Here is a 19124-nt window from a genome sequence, read left to right on the forward strand (position 1 = left end):
TCAGGGAACAGGCAGAGCAAAACCTTAATTCCTGCTGGCAAAGCTCCAGTTACCCTATGTGAGAAAACAATCCATCACCTAAAAGGCAGTAAGCTTTTATAGTTTATCCAAAATAACTTTGGTTAACATGTTAGAAATACTGCTGGTACTTCCAAAACCTACTCCAATGTGACGTTACAGCATTTAATAAGATTACTATTTCACGTCAGCAATAAAGTTCTTAGGAACTCAAGACCAACAAGCCCTCAGGTGAGAAAAGTGCTCTTTTTTCTCTTCCAAATTGCATCATACTGTTTTTATCAAAGAAAAAAAAAGCTTCATGTGCACAGGTAGATATGCAGTGAAACAGCTATCAATAAAATCCTCCTCATTCAATCTTACATCTTCGCATTTAGCCCACCTTCTCCTTTACTTCCATCATGGTCTCCACTCCAGCAGATCTATATCTAAGTATAGATAAGTGCATTTCAGGCACACAAGAAAACTAGAAAACCCAACAAGGACAGTGAAATAACTGAAATCCTAAGACCTCCTCCCCCAGTAGCCTGAAATTTTCCAATAACCACAACTTCACATTTCCATGAAAAGGAGCTGGAAACACAGCACAATGGTCCTAAGGATGGATCTGGTTCTTTCTTCACCTCTCAACACTCTTTCTCTGAGAGGAAAGAGAGGGTGGGAGACAAAATTAGGATGCAATGAGGAGGGACAAATATGACTTTAGGACCTCTTTAGCTCCTGACCAAGTACAGAGAAGGGAACTACTGGGATGTCCCACATAGTTCAGGGATGTAAAATGCTGAAGATGAAAACCAGTTTAAATCACAGTTCAGACATAAATGCTTCAGCATTGTAAATTTTTCTTTTCCTGTGATCTTAAAATCTCTCCAAGAAACTCCTGTGGGTGAATTAAAGTTAAGAACTGGTGTTGGGCAATATTCCCTCTTCTCTTATGCACACACTGCAAATTTCTGTAGTGTTTATTACTTGAATTGACCTACTGACACCAGGAACATTGCTGATAGAAGTAAAACCCCTCAACAATCGAACAGATCACTATGCCAAGGACTTTTCTGCTACTGCAATCAATCCAATCAAAAAAGAGAAAGTTTTAGAAGCATTACCCCATGGGATCTGAGAAAGGCTTTTTAAGCTATATTTTCAGGCTTGATGGGGATATCAATAAACTGGAAAAAAGAGAATATCACATATTTCTACATAAATATTTTTAAATGTTAACTTAAAGGGCAAACCAGAAATTTCTAGAAAAGAAGGGAGATGAAAATCCTTCGGGGTTTTGGTGTGCTTGGCAGCACTTTTGCAGTCAGGTTTACTGGCTTTGCAGGTTTAGAGAATAGCATCTGGCAGCTCATTTCACCTTTCAGAGAGGGTCCAGGCAGTAAGAACACACAGCTTTTAGGGTGCAGAGTTAAGGACTCAGAAGTCTGCAAATTACAGGTCTAAAGTGGTGTACCAAATTCATACTCCTTTCCGTCCATATGAATGCAGATACTGGCTTCAATCACATAATTGCATAAGAATTTTTTCCCTGAGGATTGCCACATATATGGAGGATATGACAAACAATAAATTGTTTCTGAGACAACTTACATTCTTTGGACATTCCCACTTCAAAGCACTTCTGTAGTCTGCAGTACTGGCAGCGATTTCTGGTAACTTTATTGATAACACAGTTTTTATCTCTGTGACATGTGTAAACCATGTTCTTCTGGATACTCCTGCGGAAAAAGCCCTGCAATCAAGAAAAAAAGAAATCAAGTAAGCTTCTGAGCTTTCCATAAAGCTTAGAGACAGGCACAAATGTTGCTTTAAAATAACAAAATAAATTCAAAGTTATGGCTGGAGTATGGCATCCTTAAAGACTCAATCTTACTATAATTTAGTGCTGTTTCTTGCAACATAAGACTCATCTCTTAAATAAAAAATAATTATCTAATGCAACCTAAGGCCAAAATAAACAAAGTTAGAACTAGTAAGAGCATTCAGGAAATTAAGTCCTAGATTTTACAAAATGCTCAAATAAAAATGGTTTGAGCTTATGAATGTAAATAATGAGTTGGGTAAACAACAGCCTTCCTAACAGATCCACTTGGAAGTCAGACACTCATCCAATAACAAACAGACTCTCTCAGCCTGAAGGTCCCATCTATTTTTGTTACTGTAGAGATTCTCTAGCTCGAAGGCTGCACCTCAAAAGAAAAATAATTTGAAACCCAGGTCTCGTAACTGCTGAAATTCCTACAGCAATTAATGAGGCTTCTGCAGGTGGAAGAGTTCCAGTATCAGGTTATTGAGCTGTGAACTTGTAAAAGTTGCCAATCACAGCGCTTTTTTTCTTACTCAGATACAGCTGTGAAAATAATCAACTAATTACAATGATCTTGAACAGAAATTAAAGAAACCTAGAGGTCTGGTTTATACTTAAGGAACACCATTTGACTGAACTCCTCCTTTAACAAGTAAAAAAGAGAAAAATAGCCATAAATGGTAAGGTTAGGTGGCACAGAAAAAGGCAAAACCCAATTTAATTTCTTTATCTGCACTAAACCCCAAGCTTTAGATAATATCATGTAATAATGAAGAAAAAAAAGAGGATTACTTTAAGCATTTTAGAGCTCAACCCACAGATATTCAGCAAAAGTATTTCTGCAACAGACATTTGGAAATTTGACAGCACTATTTAACCTTCTCACTCAGATTTTGAAAATTGTTTCAGCAAGCACTAGGGTCAAATTTCAGTCAACATCACAGCATTATGGAAGAATAGTTAGCAATTTCATACTTGTTGGAGGGCTTCAGAGGTTAAAACTCTTCAACCAGCCACATGTTTACACCCTACAGGGAAGCTGTAAACTTGATGCCGCAGATGATAGCTCTGTGCCCACAATGTATTTGTCTAAAGATGCAATCATGGAAAGCTGTAAAATTGGCTCTTCTCAAAGTGCTCACTGAGATACGTGAGCAGTTCAAAAGACAAAACCCCTGTCGTTCAGAGCTAACTGGGAGACTTTCTGGCTATATGATCAGGGAGTGGTAGGGCAGGAAGTAAGGGCTGGTCATAAATTCCTTGCACAACCAACGTGCTATAGATGCTAATGTTATGAAAATACCTCAGATTCACTCAGAACTGAAAAATGCCTCCTTAATCACGTAACCCCTGGCAAAAGTTTTCGGCAGCTCTTGCACAGACAAGCCTCATCCTGAGGGTTAGCTCCGATTTAGGAGATATTTAATGCTACCATCAAAGAGGAAAATAAAAACTCTCCACATCTTTTCCTTAAGCTACTGGACACAGAAGAAGAATTTAAAGTTATTTGTTTGGATAATTAAAACCTTTCAAGTTATCAATAAACACTGCTATTTTATATTCTACACTTCTGATCATTAACACTGTTTGAAATGGCAAGTATGGCAAGCATATGTACATTTGTTTACTTGCCAAAAAGAAAATTTATGGTAATATTCACTCCTTTCTTGCTTTGATATTCCCCTAACTGTGATGCCTGGCTCTGGGGTAATTGCCAATGTGGCTAACAACAACAGTGAGGCATCTACGGCATCTATTTTGGTTTAATTCAACAGGCAGAAAGTGTGAGCTGTGCTGGTTCAAGAGTCTCTCTACAGCTTATTTGGTCATCACTTTCTAGCTGGAAAGATGCAGGAAAAGCCAAGACTGGTAATTTCTATGGCAGCCTAATCCAGTGCTGCTGCAGGTGATTTAACACCCACAGCCACCGATGCCATTACTCTCCTACCACCAGCCTGACAGGGCAAGAAACAAAATGGCCCAAATGAACAAGTCACCCGATACTGGAAAAGAAGAAACAGCCTTCTCCAAATATATCTGTACTTTACCAAAATATAACCAGTAGCTAATGGCACCTACTGATTAATGGCTTGTTCTGACATATAGCTGCAGGGTGTGCATCCTTATAAGCCAGGGTTTAATTACAGCCCATCAGGAAGAAAAGCAGAGGAGGCTGCCTCAGTCCCTACTAGACAAAGTTGACCACACAACCCAACTGAAAAACGTGATCCATCTGACGACAGCAAGTATAAAGCATTCATGAACTCATTACTAATAAAAAAGGCTTAAGAAGAACAACTTTGGAAAAAGCAGATCTCCTGGTTGAAATGAAGACAGTTTCCTCATCAGCCTAATCTCCCCAGGCAATCTCCTCCACAGAGTGAAAGATAAAGAGGAGGATACTAATTGTGGAAGCTTTGACTGCTGTTTTACAAATTACTTTTTAACACCTGTATTTGATTTTCTTCCTGGAGTTACTCATGGAACATAAGTAAAAATGAACTTGTTTACATAAAATATTCAGGTGAAAAAAAGGTGTAATGTGGTCTTGGTCAAAACTAAGGACATGGTTCTCAACAGTGTATTAGTGCCCACTCAGAAGTATCCTTCCCCAAGACAGCACTGGGATACCACTCCTTGTAAGATTTGTGGCAAACTCATTTTAAAAGCTCAGTGACACGTCATCAAAAAGATTCGATTTTTAAATTTTTCTCTGGACAGGCACTAAGGTTATAACTATCTTTGCACACAAACCCCAAGCCAAAGCCACCCTAGGGGGAGGGACAGGAGTCCAGGCACTGGTGGGTGAGGAGCATTATTTGCTGGGTGCTGGGGCTCACTTTCCCCACCTGCCTCCAGATGCCTGGTGCTGGGCAGCCACAAGTTATGGCTGGCACTGCAAGCAGGGTCATGCTTAGAAACATTTCCTGAATCTGGGCTGAAAAAACAGAGTGTCCTGTCTTTCCCTCTGCAGGGGTTTGGACCCCAACTGCAGCTCTGCAGCGAAAGAAAACCATGCAGGACACAAGGATGGCGGGGCAGGTGCTTGCTGCCCAGTTAAACAGAACGCATTTAAACCCTTTCAAGGCCGGGTTCCAAATAGCACAGGTATAATAACATTGACCTTCTCACTAAAAATACTGAAGTTAGAACCAACCCTAAGTTTTCCTCCAAGTGCTTTTTGTCAAATGACTCCCATCTGATCTCACAACCCCAAGAGTTTATTCATAAACCAAGAAAATCCAAATGTGACCTGACCTTAGAAAGTTGTCAGCAACTTCAGAGACTGAAAACCACCACTGCTTATAAATTAATCAACTTCTAGTGCCTATTGGCTGTTGGAAAACAATATACTACCTACTATAATGCAGTCACATCAAAATGAATCTGCTTGGCTGAATATTTACATGAGCTATTTTTTATGCAAATATTTTAGCATCCCGTCCAAATTAACACCCTGTGATGGGAGATGAGACACTCCAGTGCCAAAATCAATCACAAATTATTCTTTCTTTGTAATTTAAAATGCCTTATGAATATAAAAAAAAAATCCCATTCTGTGAGACATAAAGCATTACTGTCATACATAATTGTTTTTGATAGCACCTACAAAGTACCTGAATTTAAAGTGGAGGAAGCTACTGAAGGTGTATCAGGAACAGTGATTTACTCCGATATTCCTTTTATCCTCAACTTTTGAAAGGAACATGGATCTCATGTTTTTATTTTAGAGAAGACAAAGCTTTGTGGAAATCACACTTTTGAATTAATTCTGTTTTTCTGAGCTGCTTTTATCAGCATCCTTTACACAGAACATTTTGGACAAACATTTCAATTTTTAATCTCATCTTTTCTGTGTATCACACCATGCTCCTCCCAGGCCCACCAATCTTGTTATCTTAATGGATGACAGATAGAGTATCACTCTGACCATGCCACATTAGGCATGCTCATTTACCGAGTGCAAGGAAAAAATGCTGAGTATAAATTATTCAGAAATCTATTGTATCAGCGTGTGTTCCCTGAGCATCCACCAGTGGCAGAGCAGACAGATTATTTTTCACTTTTAATTGTGTTGATATCTTATCTGCGGCACTGAAAGCAGAGAGTGATATGTGAAACCATACGTATCAGGCAGCAAACAAACCTGGCTTCCTAGGTCTATTGCATAGAAGTAAATAATCTATTTAGTCAATCCAACCTCAACACGATGCCGAAGAATACACCTCATCCCATTCACCACTTACTGTTGTAGCAGTTGCCTGTGAATGAGTCAAACTTTGAGAGCTCAGTATAGAACAGAGTGCCCACAGAGAACATTAACTATTTCAGTAATATTTTGAATCCCATTATGCCACTGGCTATCTGAATACAAAGGACTGCATTAAGGAAGAGCCCTCAAGAAAAGGTTAAGTGTTTAAACTTACTATGTCTTACGGATTTGTTAGCATGAACTGCTACTCTTACACATTTGATAGGGAATCTGTACAACTCCCCCTCCTTCACTGTCCAGTTGATTTTGGCAAGGCAAATGATTTAGAGCTCAAGTTATGCACATGCATGAAGAGATGGATCATTTGATCTCAACAATGTCTTAAAAATATTTTGCCAGCACAGGGCATGCCAAGTCTTATTTGCAGGCATAGTGGGCTTACAAGCTGAAAACTTGCACTGCAAGCCAGGGACAGGGTAATCAGCAGAGAAGGGCTATTGCAAGCTCAATCTGTTTGAACAGCCTGCTCGGTTCATCTGGTTCAGCTTTGATTACCCCCAAATACAGGCAGCCAGCTATGACTCCTGCAGATTTAGAGGCCATTCTTTGGTAAATTTGCAAAATAAGCTTCTGAGTGAAGCATATTGCTACTTTATCGTAAAAGAAACAAAGGAGTAGGAAGGACTTTTCTATGGCACAGTTTATCAGTCATTTATAAACTCAGACTGAGCTCTTAGAGGAAAGATAAATACCTGTAATAACTGAAAAGAAAATCCAACCCACCACACACCTGAAACCTCTGCCCTTAGCTTTATTCCAAAATAGGGCTGGGCAAATATGTGCGCTTTTTACGAAAGAAATGTTTGTGATGCATGGCCTCTTTTCAATCACTCTATTTTAATCATTTAAGTTACCCTCTATCCTTGTTAACCCTGTAAAATGTATTTAGAGAAGGTAAAGCCCCATTCCTGCTCTCTCTGGAGCATCAATAGACATTTAAGGTACATCTCAGTGACAGCATCTGCACAAAACTGCTTTGTTCTTTGACCAGGGAATTGCCCAGGTACCTACATGAACTAAATGTAGTTTGCAGTATTTTTATTAACTAGTGGCAGCAGTCATGGAACAAAAAATCCCTTCCTCACCAAATCCTGGTATAGGATCAGCAATCAAGCTAGGGCAAAGACACACAATTTTTAGTTGTTAACCAGGAATATTTGCTCTGGGAGGCCTTGGTAACATGCAAACCCACAACTGGAGTTGCATAGAAAAGCTTATAAAAGACTTATAACCCAGCATATGCTGTTCAGTGATACCATATAGACAAAACACACTGCAAAATGGCTGCAGCCAGAACAGGAGACCCCACAAGTAATGAAAGCTACCAAAACAGCTATCTAAAAGGAAGCTCAAATGAGCTTATTCCCAGTTGCACAGCACTTTTCCAGGATGTCTGCGCTGTCTATCACACTTTGGAAGTCACGGCTTGCAGAATAAACAAATTAATTATCTGACATTGTGGCTGGAAACCACCGCTGGCACAAAATGGAAGCAGCTACAACAATAAGTAAAGGAAGGCTTGCTGCCAGAAAGCAGGGAAATTGTGCTGCTGATGTACGTCAGGGCAGGACAGGCAGAACTTGGCAAAAACAAATGAAAAAATCCTGTTAAATGCCAGTAGCTGGTAGAGAGCACCTAGAGATGCCAGCCAGCCAGTGGTGGAGGAGCTCAGCATCAGCCCGCCCTGGGAAGGGCTCTGGCTTTGTTTGTCATTGATGGTATTTCCAGCTTGCCCTCCACAGTTCTGCTTGTCTAGCCATTTACTCTGTAGATGAAGAGCAGCCCTAAGATTCCACACCCAAAGAAACCTAAATTTTCTCTGGAAACCAGTGTGGCAGTGATTTTCATTCTTTTTAATTGACAGAACTCAAAACACAATAAAAATAAGCAGCTGTCATCCCACATCTTGCATATGGAAATACAGACCTGTGCATCTAAGAGGAACCCACTCTGGGGAAAAAAAGGTCTATTATCTTTTCATTGTTGTAGCACAAATGGAAAAGTTTGAAATATCTCAGGATTTTCTCATTTCTTAAAAAGAGAAAAGGGCCCAAAGGACATGGACAAGCAGATGAGGAACATGTCACTCCTCTCTAAGCTACCACAGTGGGGATACTCATCTGCAACTACAAAAAAGTTGCCAGCAAAGACAGAGCAGGCCAGGTTTGATAAATCCTAATAGTTCCTAAGGTGAAAAAGGTCTTATGGGCTTCACAGGGAAAAAAAAAAAAAAAAAAAAGAAAATTCTGATGACAGAGCTTGAAGAAAATTGTTCATGGGGCTAGTAACGCCAATTAGCCATCGGCCACTGGTGAGGCTGGAAAGAAACACCATTTTTTATTGTGCCCCATGACAAAGCATTTTCTGATTCCACAAACCTTGGTTTAATGTTAAAAACATGCCACAAACCATCAAAACATTGACTACTTTTTTTTTTCTGGGGAGTCTGAAACACTTCTGCTGGCCAGCTGGCAGAGAGGCAGCTACCAACAAAACAGGGGAGATGTGTTCCATCAGCTGCAAATCTGCAACAACCGGATTCTTCCAGCGAGGGTACCACGGCATCCCTAAGACTACGCACGTATTTTTCCACAATTTCGATTTTTACTGAACTCCTGACCTTTTTAGCAAACATGTCAAAGTCTCCAGACAGAACAGTCATCACCTTGAAACAATATGTGAGGGGAAAGAACGGCTGAGATTTTCTGCTTCTCCACTTCAGTGATTTAAACGGAGAGGAAGGCGCTGGTATGCGCTTCCATCTGCTTTTTTCAAATTAAGAAAAAAAAGGAGATGGAATGTATATAATTAAAAAGTTACAGTTAACTTCCTTTCAGTCATGTCTGTAGGATGATTTTTGGCCTGCTATGAAACTCCAGATGGGAAGAGTAATGAATATAATTTAATACAAATAACAAGAGATCAAAGAAGTGCTTTTCTGAGTTATTTCCCACAGTTTAATGGAGAACTCATGAATGAATTATCGCATTTTGCTGTTGTTTTATATTTTTGTTTATGCAAATCAATTCCCTTTAACCTAATTTGTGAAGGATCAGACCTATAACCCAATAAAACCGTAAAATGTCACTAGGATGGTTGTACAACTGGCTAGCACTTATCCAAAAGGCTGTATGTTGCTAACTGCTCATCGTTTTTTTCCTCTCTTCCCCTCCAGTGCCTCAGGATTTATACCACCAATTAAGACAATAATGAGTGCCCCAGGTTGACCTCCCAGGAGCAAGAATTAATTAAGCGCAGTATTTCTTCGTAAAGAATGACACTTTTCCAAACCATTTATGTAGCTGCCCTCCTGCATGGAAGCACTGTATCACAGAAGACTTTTCAAATTGTTATCCCTCAATCGTCTGACTGATTCTGGTTTACGCTCATAATTCGTGTCTTTGTTTTTATCCACTGGGTTTTCAGATGGCTGGAGCAGGGGGACCATCTTCTTTGGACAATGTCACAATTTTACTAGGATGCACATGGGGAGTTTTTTTTGCACAGAGCTACAATGGAAAGACACTGAACAACAGCTACTCTAACAAAGTAGTGGACCTCCTAGTAAAAACAAACAAAAAATCTCCACCAAGCTATGCTCATGCAGTGACATGCAGGTTCCTGCAGCAGGCAGGACAAGGAAAAGACTCATGTTAGCTACGGAATTACCATGCTGCAATTACTTGTACAAGTCTCTCAAATTAACCTCTCCATTTAGCTGCTTGGCAGAGATGGAAACGTGAAGAGGAAAGGGCAAGCTCAAACACAAACCTACATGGGAGAAAGAAGGGGTGTGCGTGCTCCAAGGAAATTCCCCGCACAGGCAGGCTTTGTGTCCTCCTTCTTTTCCCCTCCCAGCCTTCCCCACAAAGGCTTGCAGAGTTCCCGCATATATTTGGCAGCAGAGTTATTTATCAGAAGAGGCACAGGGATTTTATTTAATTGTCAGCCAATACAAAAATCCCTGCATTTCTGCACCATCTGAAATTTATAGCGGCGCTAGTTTCTTTCCCGCTATCAGCAACCGAATGTTTACAGCTCAGCTGAAACAATAATGCAAACTATGCCACAAATATTTATATATGCCTGCAAGCTGGCTGAGGTGCAATTCCCCTCGCGCTAGCAGAGAGATCTGCACAGTTTGCATGCACAGCCAGCTGTTCCCTGCTCTCGCCCCAGCTGACCTGGAGCCAATGCAGCAGCCCAGCCTGAGCCTGGCTGGCTGGGTGGGTGCCTGTGGGTGCTGGCAAAGAGCTGGCTTTGGCCATGCCACAGCATGGCCCCTGCTTGCCTTCAACATCCAGCATGCTTCTATTCTCTTTGACCTGGGAGGAGTTTTAAAACGTGCCCGATCCGCAGCAAAGAAGTTTCTGATGAGGTATGAAGTGACATGTGAAAACAATGCAGAAAGAAACCTAAAAATACTCAGAAGAAATAACATGGACATAAACATGCCAAAATAAACCAGATGTCTTGAGCATTATGCTTCCTGGTACAGTTTTCAGGCATCTATCTGAGTGACTCATCAACACACATTCATTATCTCCCCATAATTTTTTTTTTGCTCTTAGTTTTGACAGTTGACGTCTAAACAAATATGTTGTACCAGATCTCTTGAAATCTGGCAAGTAATATCTTGTACTTACTACTTTATGCTGCACTCTCATTCCCCTGTGTTCAGCAACAAAGAAACTCTGCTAATATAGAGCTATCCACTAAAATCCTCTAAAGCCTAGAGTTTAGTGAAACTTGGATGCCTGGAGACTAGAAAACAGAGTTCAAGTAAACACCCAGAAATATGCAAGTCTGGCTCTCTAGTACTGGCAGTAGTCAAGGAAAATTACCTTTCCACACTGCAGCTGAAACTCATTACCAAAGGCGACAGCAGAGGGATGAGTTGGAGCTGGACCAACTTGGAAAACCCACCATTTTTAAGAGTGAGATGGTGGCCATATCCCCCTGCCCAGTTTCTGTACACAGTCAAAGCACCCACGGTCAAAACAGTCTGGACAATATGGGAAAGCAGGCTGAGAAAGGTGGATGAAATGCAGTCTTGTGCCAGTACAAGGGATTAGCAACTGCAGAAACAGAGCCAGAGGAATCAACTGACTAGTTCCTCCAAGCAATAAAGACTTTTAGGGTAACACTAATCGGAGAGATGCATCTTGTTGCAAACCCCAACACAAATCATACTGAGATGCTGAAAAAGCATCACAGCTTTCAGGACAAATGCAGTGCTGCATCCACCTTGACCGGTGGATCATTCAGCCAAGCTGTAGGGAAGCAAGGGAGAGTCTCAGACTGGGCAACTTTAACAACGAGAAAACATGACCTTTCAGAGATGAGTGAATGAACTGAAGCTGATTAATCAAACACAGGAAAATCTTAGCAAGATGTTTTCCTGTTTTCTCCCTCCCCTGCCAGACTTCAATCAATGGCCAGATTCAAGCACAGAGCTCATATAATCACAAGACGATCATTCTTTCAGTTTACGAAAATCACATGGACTTAGAGTAAGATGAAAGGTCTTTTTAGTTAGTTCATCCATTTGGTTCCTGGATGCTGTGCTTGCATCTCTCCTGTTCACCTAACACTCCTTTTTCTTTCCTTTAAAAAAAGTATGTAGTTTTCACTTTTGTTTCTGTACATGTAACAGTCTCTGGGCATTACTATCGACAAATGTGGACTGGGCAAGACCATTTGCAGCAGCATCTGAGAAATGCCTTGATCCCCTGATCCAAAAAAAACCCGTAAAAAATGGTAGTTCTTATTCATTTAAAAAATGATGGCTTGCAGAGCTCTCTCTCTTACATGCTCTGCTTAAATATTGCTAAATCTGGAGCACTGCCATTCTTTAGGATCAGCAGAAAGCATGTAAGGATCACGGTGCACACTGAAGCGAGGAACTAATAATTTGCATATATATTTATCACAGGTGCACAGGGCTCCAAGCAACGCAAGCACTCCAGAGACAAGGAAGACCTCTCCCCTGTTCGGAAGATTCATCTGGAGAGCAGCCAGCCAGGACACTCGCAGGAGGAGTGAACAGTAGCCCATTGGAGTGGTTACGCCACAGCTATAAATCTCTGCTTTCCCTGTTAAGCGCCTGGGAGGAGGCAGAGGGAACCGGCCACAGCTGACAGTAATGGGTCCCATTAAATTGTCGCTTTTAAAGAGACTCTAAAACGAGAACAAACTTGCTTCATAAGCATTTGATCAGTTTCCCTGACACCAGGCAATGGCAGACCCTGCTCACGTGCACTGGCTGGGGGCTGCTGGCTCTCCCCTCCGGCACTGGGTTCTGAATAGCTGGAGTGAAATCACTGACTGCATTTACAGCCAACCAAATCTACATTTTTGGCACTACTTGCAACTGTGTCTCACCTTATAATTTATGTATCCATTATTCTAGACAGGGAATCCAGAAACAATATATTTTTTCCCCTCTAAAGTATAAGTATTATGATCCAGTTTTTATTTCATAGTAACTTTTCCCACTAAAATATATTAAATGAGAAATTTTAAGCATGGCCACGTGAAATCATAAGGGACTTTATATACAAAAATGTTCTTCTCCTTCTCAGCTGTCTCCTGAATTGAGCTGTGGAAACCGTGGGGGCTCCTGCTTATTATCAAAAGGAAGAACAATTTATGAGTAGGGACTCTGAATATTTGGCAAACCAGCTGCAGCAGCACACCAGTTAAACAGTTTCTATGCCAATATACCAAAAGTACCAATTACAGAATTGGGTGCATGACTTCTTTAAAACTACAAGTTTTCATAACTGGAGTACTGAGATGCACAGGTGTCACACCTAGAGGTGTCCCCTGTATGTGGGAAGTTCCTCTGAAAAAATAAGAATAATATGAAACAGGAAGAAGGACACAACATGTATATAATTTACATTATTCTCAGGAGACAAGGTATCCATATTTCAAGACTACAGCAAAATCTTGATACAAAGAGGGAAAGATAGGCACACAGCTGTAAACTCAACTTGGTCAGTTTCTGCTCTTTTTAACGGGTAGTCAAAAGTGAAAGTTTTTTTTTAGTAAGGCATTTGTTTTGTTTTACAGGACAAAGAAAAAGAAGAAGGTATATAATAAACAAATTGGATAAAGAATCTCTAAAGCTGACTTCACTGGAAATACTGAATCTCAGAAAATTACATCCAGTTGTCTTTTCTGCTACAGCAACAGACAAAGACCAGCTCCACAAATCTGAACAGCTCTGGGATCCATGGTACAAATTCAATTGCACTCCATTTCCAGAAGAATCTAAAGCAAATACCCCTCTAGGAAATTTTCTCAAAGGAACACTTCATTCAGGATTAGAAAGAACCTCTGTTTCCATTATCAGGTCAATCAGTAAGTGCAGATAGCAATGGAAGGCCACTTTCCAAGGCCAAAGTATTCCTTCAAATTGGGAAGCTGACCATTTACAAACTGGATGATGGTCTACAATAACCAGAAAATATAGATAGGTGTATCTTTCAAAATAAATTCCAAAATTGTAGCAAACAAAGAGCATCTGAATAGCTACTTAATACATAAGTGTGAACAGAATTAGATAATGATTAATTCCATTTTCTACCATTATGAAAGCCCTTAATTTTGGATTTACTTCTCTAAGACGTGCCAATCAGAGAGGCTTTAAGTACTTGCTAAAAAAATTACAATTTGAAAAGATGCCTAAAGTAAGCACAGCAGTGACCTCAACCATCTCTCCAGCACCAAAATCACACTCAGAGAGAACTACTCTTGGCAAACTATTCTACTATTTTTTTCCTCCAGGAAAAACAGTGCACTTTCTTATGGGGTGCAGCAAGCTATCCTAAATCTAAATTCAACAAATCAATTGTATACCCTTCTCTATCAATTTTTCATTAACCAGACTTTATTTTAATACAGTTCCAGAGTTAGAAAGCTAGTTCATTGTAATTTTATACATTTGCAATTGCATAAATGTGGCACAGTATCAAAAAAAAAAAAGGAGGCTAGTACTATTATAAGAAAATCTCAGAGTATTTAATTTCTGAGATGTTTGGTCTGATATTCCTATTTCCTTTACTGGATTACCTCTGCAAACAGTACTTTTAAAGATCATATTATAAAATCTTGTGTTAAATATGGTGGAAAGCCACATTTTTTCCTACATCTGTACAATTTGCAGGGCATGTACAGGACAGCCTGTACTCTACAACTCTAATTAAAGGCCACATGTGGTCCTTAAACTAATGGAGAGGTATGAAATAGATTGACAAGATGAGAACAAAATAAAAGGTTTTTCCCTCTTTCTAGTGAAGAAAATTGAAAAAGTAAAACCCATTAGAACCTAGTGACAGGAAAATAAAAACATACTCCACATTCCCTGCATGCAAACCTCTCAGCAGGCAAGTGTGCCAGCCAGAATTGCAGCCCACCTGCTTCTGGCATCTCTAGTCGGTACCTCACGGCGCGATTTGCATCGATGGCACTTCTACGTGAGCATCTAATTTACTTAATTCTGCTGAAGGTGTTGTAAACCACACACGCTTTACTGACCCAGTGTGAGCCCGAGCTCTCTCAGCCATTTGCTAATAAGCCACAACAGCTATGGACAGGTGAAATCTGGATAGAAATGTGACAAATGCATCTACAAGGACCCTTCATCATCCACCTTGGTGAGATACCATGATTCAACTCCAATAACAACATGTCAATGCACATATAAATTTGAAGTTTTTTCTTTTTACAGTGTATATTCTGAGGTAGAGAAAGGCATAGACACTACCAAAAGAGTAAGACTCAACAATTTTAGTTTCTTAATAATAACAGTGAAAAACCTGTAATTATTATGGACTGGTTAGTGTCCAAACACCCTGAAAAGATATGCAAGGTCAACAGGACTAAAGGCTACATTTATATCAGGAAATGCTCTTGGAACAGTCACGGGCACTATGGCTTGCTAGCATATGATGGGACAGTCCACATCTACCTTAGTCAACTCCTTTGGCCTCTGAAACAGGACAGTTGCACCCAAACTGTACACAGGGGATGCCTGCCTGCAGGAGGAACACTACTTGGTACCAGAAACCTTCCAGGTACACAGCACGGCAAAGCTGTGCCCCAAAATGTGGCTGGTCACAACACACCAGAGTTCACGAGTCAGACACTGCTGTTCTTTTTTGAGAAAGCCTTCACTGATGGTATCAGGAATTTTATGAGAGAAGGGAGTGCAAGATTTAAGCCAAACAAGTATACATCATTATTTGACAGTTCATGGAAAATAAGAGAGTACTTTCCAGTTCCTGTTTCCACAGGACATTAGCCCTTGTGCTCACAAATAAGTGGAGCAGCAGGGTTAGCACAGTTAGAAAGTTAATTTGGGATAATCTCTGCGCTTTTATTGCACCAGCATGGTTGCCAGAAAAAATTACAGTAATTAGTAAAAGACAACTATTCTCACAGCTTAAGATGAACCCTTGGTCTATGACAAGGCAACAGGCAGGGTAAGAGGAAGAGTAGATGTGGATGTATGTGCTGTACTCTCATAGAGACACTGCTGCTCTTGGTCCATCTCTGCTCCAGAAGCCCAGTGCAGGGGAGCAGCTGAGCTGTAACCCATGACCTGGGTCCAAAGCACTGGAAAGCATACCTAGCACGTAACACAATTTACATTTTTGCTATCTGTCATAGTTAGCAAGCAGTTTTATTTCTTCATTCATGGCATTCACACAACCCAGGGAGTGATTTTAATAAAGCTGGTAAGAAAATTTTTTTATTCCTGATCCCATCTATTTCATCACGTTTGCTTGCTCTCAGAGTGCTTCCAATTAATATATACTTCCCCATCTTAAAATTTTTGAAACAAATTCAGGATTTATCAAAAGTTTTATCTCCCAAACAACAACAAAAAAAGAACCAAGAACTTACTGAAACAGATACCACCTTTTTCACAGGGCATCTGGACTTCTTGGGTTTGTTATTTGAAAAGCTAAAATTTCAACAATGGCATTAAAATAATCAGATCTCCTCTGAGAGCACGGAATGAATAAAATTTCCAGGTTTTCAGTACTATATTTAAAGCAATTGCAACCCATTTAGTGTCTTTCTGCATATGGCACAGCTTTCTGCAAATGAATGGCTTGGAATGTTGCTATGCTGTGAAGTGCTTACAGTTTAAGATTAGATTATATTAACAGCATGAAGAAATGTATTTCAAAATACATTTTTCACCTTCTAAAAAGTATTGTTGATTTAACTGAAACTAGAAGCAATTTTCCATGATTTGAGGCATTTTTCATAGCTGTGCATGGATGACAGCATGCATCTCTACTGCTGGCACTGTCACTAATACAGCCTAAATGGAGACGAATACAGCTTGATCATTCAAGCTGATCTATATTTTTCTTTGAACCAACAGAAGCTTTTCCAACTGCATTGCTGCAAACAATGTTACTTCTTCCCCTGATACAAATCATACTGTGCACATATTTTCAACATTACATTTCTTACTTTCTGTTTCAATTGTAGGTGATTAAAACATGCAGAGAAAACAAAACCAAATACATGGAATGTTAGTTAGCTAGTTTTATGAAGTGTGCTTTTATTTTTTACTGCTAAGTAGCTGAGAAAATTCTATGTCTGGATCCTTAATTCCCTATAAAGAGGCATAAATATAGGCTTAAATATAATTATATTATAGCTAGAAGCTAACATGTGCAAGAGTCGTGTTATCAAAAAGAACTGCTCCTTAAGATCCCTCCACAATCCCAGAACCGCCTAAGAAAATGCAAATCTGTTCTCACATGATGTAAGAGATATTATTAAAAGGAAAAGGCATCTGTCCCAAAGGACACTGTTCCATAAAGGAAACTTTTTTATAACAATCCATAAAATATTTTAGGTCTCTCAGCAACATTTCTCGCAGACCAAAGCATAGTATCATAGAATCATGATATCATTTAGGGTGGAAATAATATTCTTGCCATCAAACTTCAAACAAATAAATAAAATGAAAGCCAGTTCCTCTCTCTCTCTCTCTGTAGCATTTTGTAAGCCAGTTGTTGTGCCAATGCTGATCAGGGATTCATGGCCTGCAACAGGAAAACCCCAAGCTCCTCAGCTTCCAGAGGGACATAACCACGGGGAACATAATCTCAGAGAACACTAACACAGTTGTGCTTGAGCACCTAACCCAAAGGATCATGGGGACAGGCTGTTCTGGAGGGTGACCCAGAGCAGGTCTGGTCTAGATGCTTTGAATCAGCAATCAGAGGAGCTTCTCTCTCTCTTAACAGACTGCAGAAAGCCCAGCCTTCAAAGTTAGGCAAGTAATTGCGGGCCTCAAGTTAAGCGGTGGGACTGCCTCACACCACATCTGTAAGTGATTAAGTAAAAACTGTAACAAAATGACAGCTTTTCTCCTAAGCTTAGCATTGTAAGGCTTAACAGCAAATTTGGATAAAGCAAAAACTTTCATTTTCTCTCTTTTCTTTTTTCCCCCATGTGTATTTTATCTTTATTGGGGAGTCAGTCCTACAAAATTACAGACCTAAATGTCAAGGTTTATATCAATGCCTGTTATTCCATACTGCTTCAAGTCTTTGGCATAATAAAAATATATATTTGAGTCAGGAATATGTCAAACAAATAGACATCATAGCTGAAGACCCTTGAATATATATTAAATGTGGCTACCCTTTTAATTTAATGATCCCAGATTAGATGTGAGTCTATATGAAAACTTTGATGGAAGGAAAGCTATCCTTATTTTATGATAAAAGCCAACTTGGAATCACTCAGTATTGAAGCAGATTTATCTACATTTTAGCATCAATAACAGGCAGAGAGGCATCTTCATCATTCAGACAAAACTGCTGGACCGCAAACCTACCCTCTTACATGCTGTGCTGTCTTCTCCCATGAAACTGCTCTAGGCATCTTTGCTGCCCACCAAATTCAAGCCAGTAATCCGGGCAGGACTGTCAGCAGAGGAATGCCGTCTTTTAAATGCCCAGAACAAGAGACAAGGCTTTCAGAGACAGCTGAAGCTGCCAGAACACCAGCTTCTCCTCCTCACCCACACAATGATGGCATTGTGTGGGGAATCCAGCCCACTACTCTCAGCCCCCTTTCTGCAAACTCGGCTACAACAACGACTCAAGTCAGGACCAAAGAGCTGAGCTTTTGGTGACAACCAGCCCTATAACCACTTGCACCAGCTGGATAAATCCAAATTGCTCATTTTCTATGGAATTTGTTTGCATGCTATCTGGCAACACCCAGAGACTGGGGGGAAAAAAAAAAAAAAAAAGAAAGATCTCAGAACTCTATAACTGAGGTCATGAAACAACACAGGTAGATTCCAAAACCCACCTCTGAGATGCCACACAGTTTACAAAATGGAAAAGTTGTAAATAAGCTGAATATTGTCAGTGTACTGTTTTACACAAAAAAAGATGGACTGTCTCTGGAATTTTTCTTACAAAATACAAGTACACTCTGAAGATCAGTGTGATTTTGGAACTCTAACACATACACAAAGCCAGTGACCAGCTACGAGGCTTTTGTGTTTTGTGTAACACCCAGAAACAAACACAAAGGCACATTTTTGGGGGGTTTTTAACCACTTTGAAACTCTCACTGTGGTTCACAAGTGCCTTGTATGAAATACTCCATCCCCTAAAAACCTTAAATGATTAGTATATCAACACAAGCCACAGAACAGTCTTTCTACTACAGCACAATACTGAAGACTCTGGTAATGAATAAGACAGCAGGGTCACTGAAGTATTTGGCAAAGGAGGTTAGGAGGTTGTTCCCAGGTACCTGAAAAAATAATAACCAAGGATGACAGTGAGTGGGAAAAGAGGAAGGGAGAACAGGAGAAGGCACCAATCCCATGTGAGAAGACCACAGCAATGGTCTGACAATGAAGCCAGCTGAAGCCAGATTCTCAGATTCTGGAGGAAAAATGACAACAGATTGGGTAAAATAGAATACTGCAGATCAGAAATGATGTCATCATGACCTGATGTC

The 19124-nt window shown here is 40.1% G+C and overlaps 1 protein-coding gene across 12 annotated transcripts in view; it reads right to left on the bottom strand.

Moving 5' to 3' along the window:
- Positions 1-19124, bottom strand: part of RARB (retinoic acid receptor beta) — a 323955-nt gene that overhangs the window by 45477 nt on the left and 259354 nt on the right. For all 12 annotated transcript variants that reach the window (XM_039548240.1, XM_039548239.1, XM_039548244.1 and 9 more), the window contains one exon: positions 1612-1753. In XM_039548240.1, coding sequence (XP_039404174.1) covers positions 1612-1753 — 142 coding nt within the window. The remainder of the gene's footprint in view (positions 1-1611; positions 1754-19124) is intronic.

The sequence above is a fragment of the Corvus cornix genome, chromosome 2, assembly GCF_000738735.6.
Source record: "Corvus cornix cornix isolate S_Up_H32 chromosome 2, ASM73873v5, whole genome shotgun sequence".
Taxonomy (NCBI): Eukaryota; Metazoa; Chordata; class Aves; order Passeriformes; family Corvidae; genus Corvus; species Corvus cornix.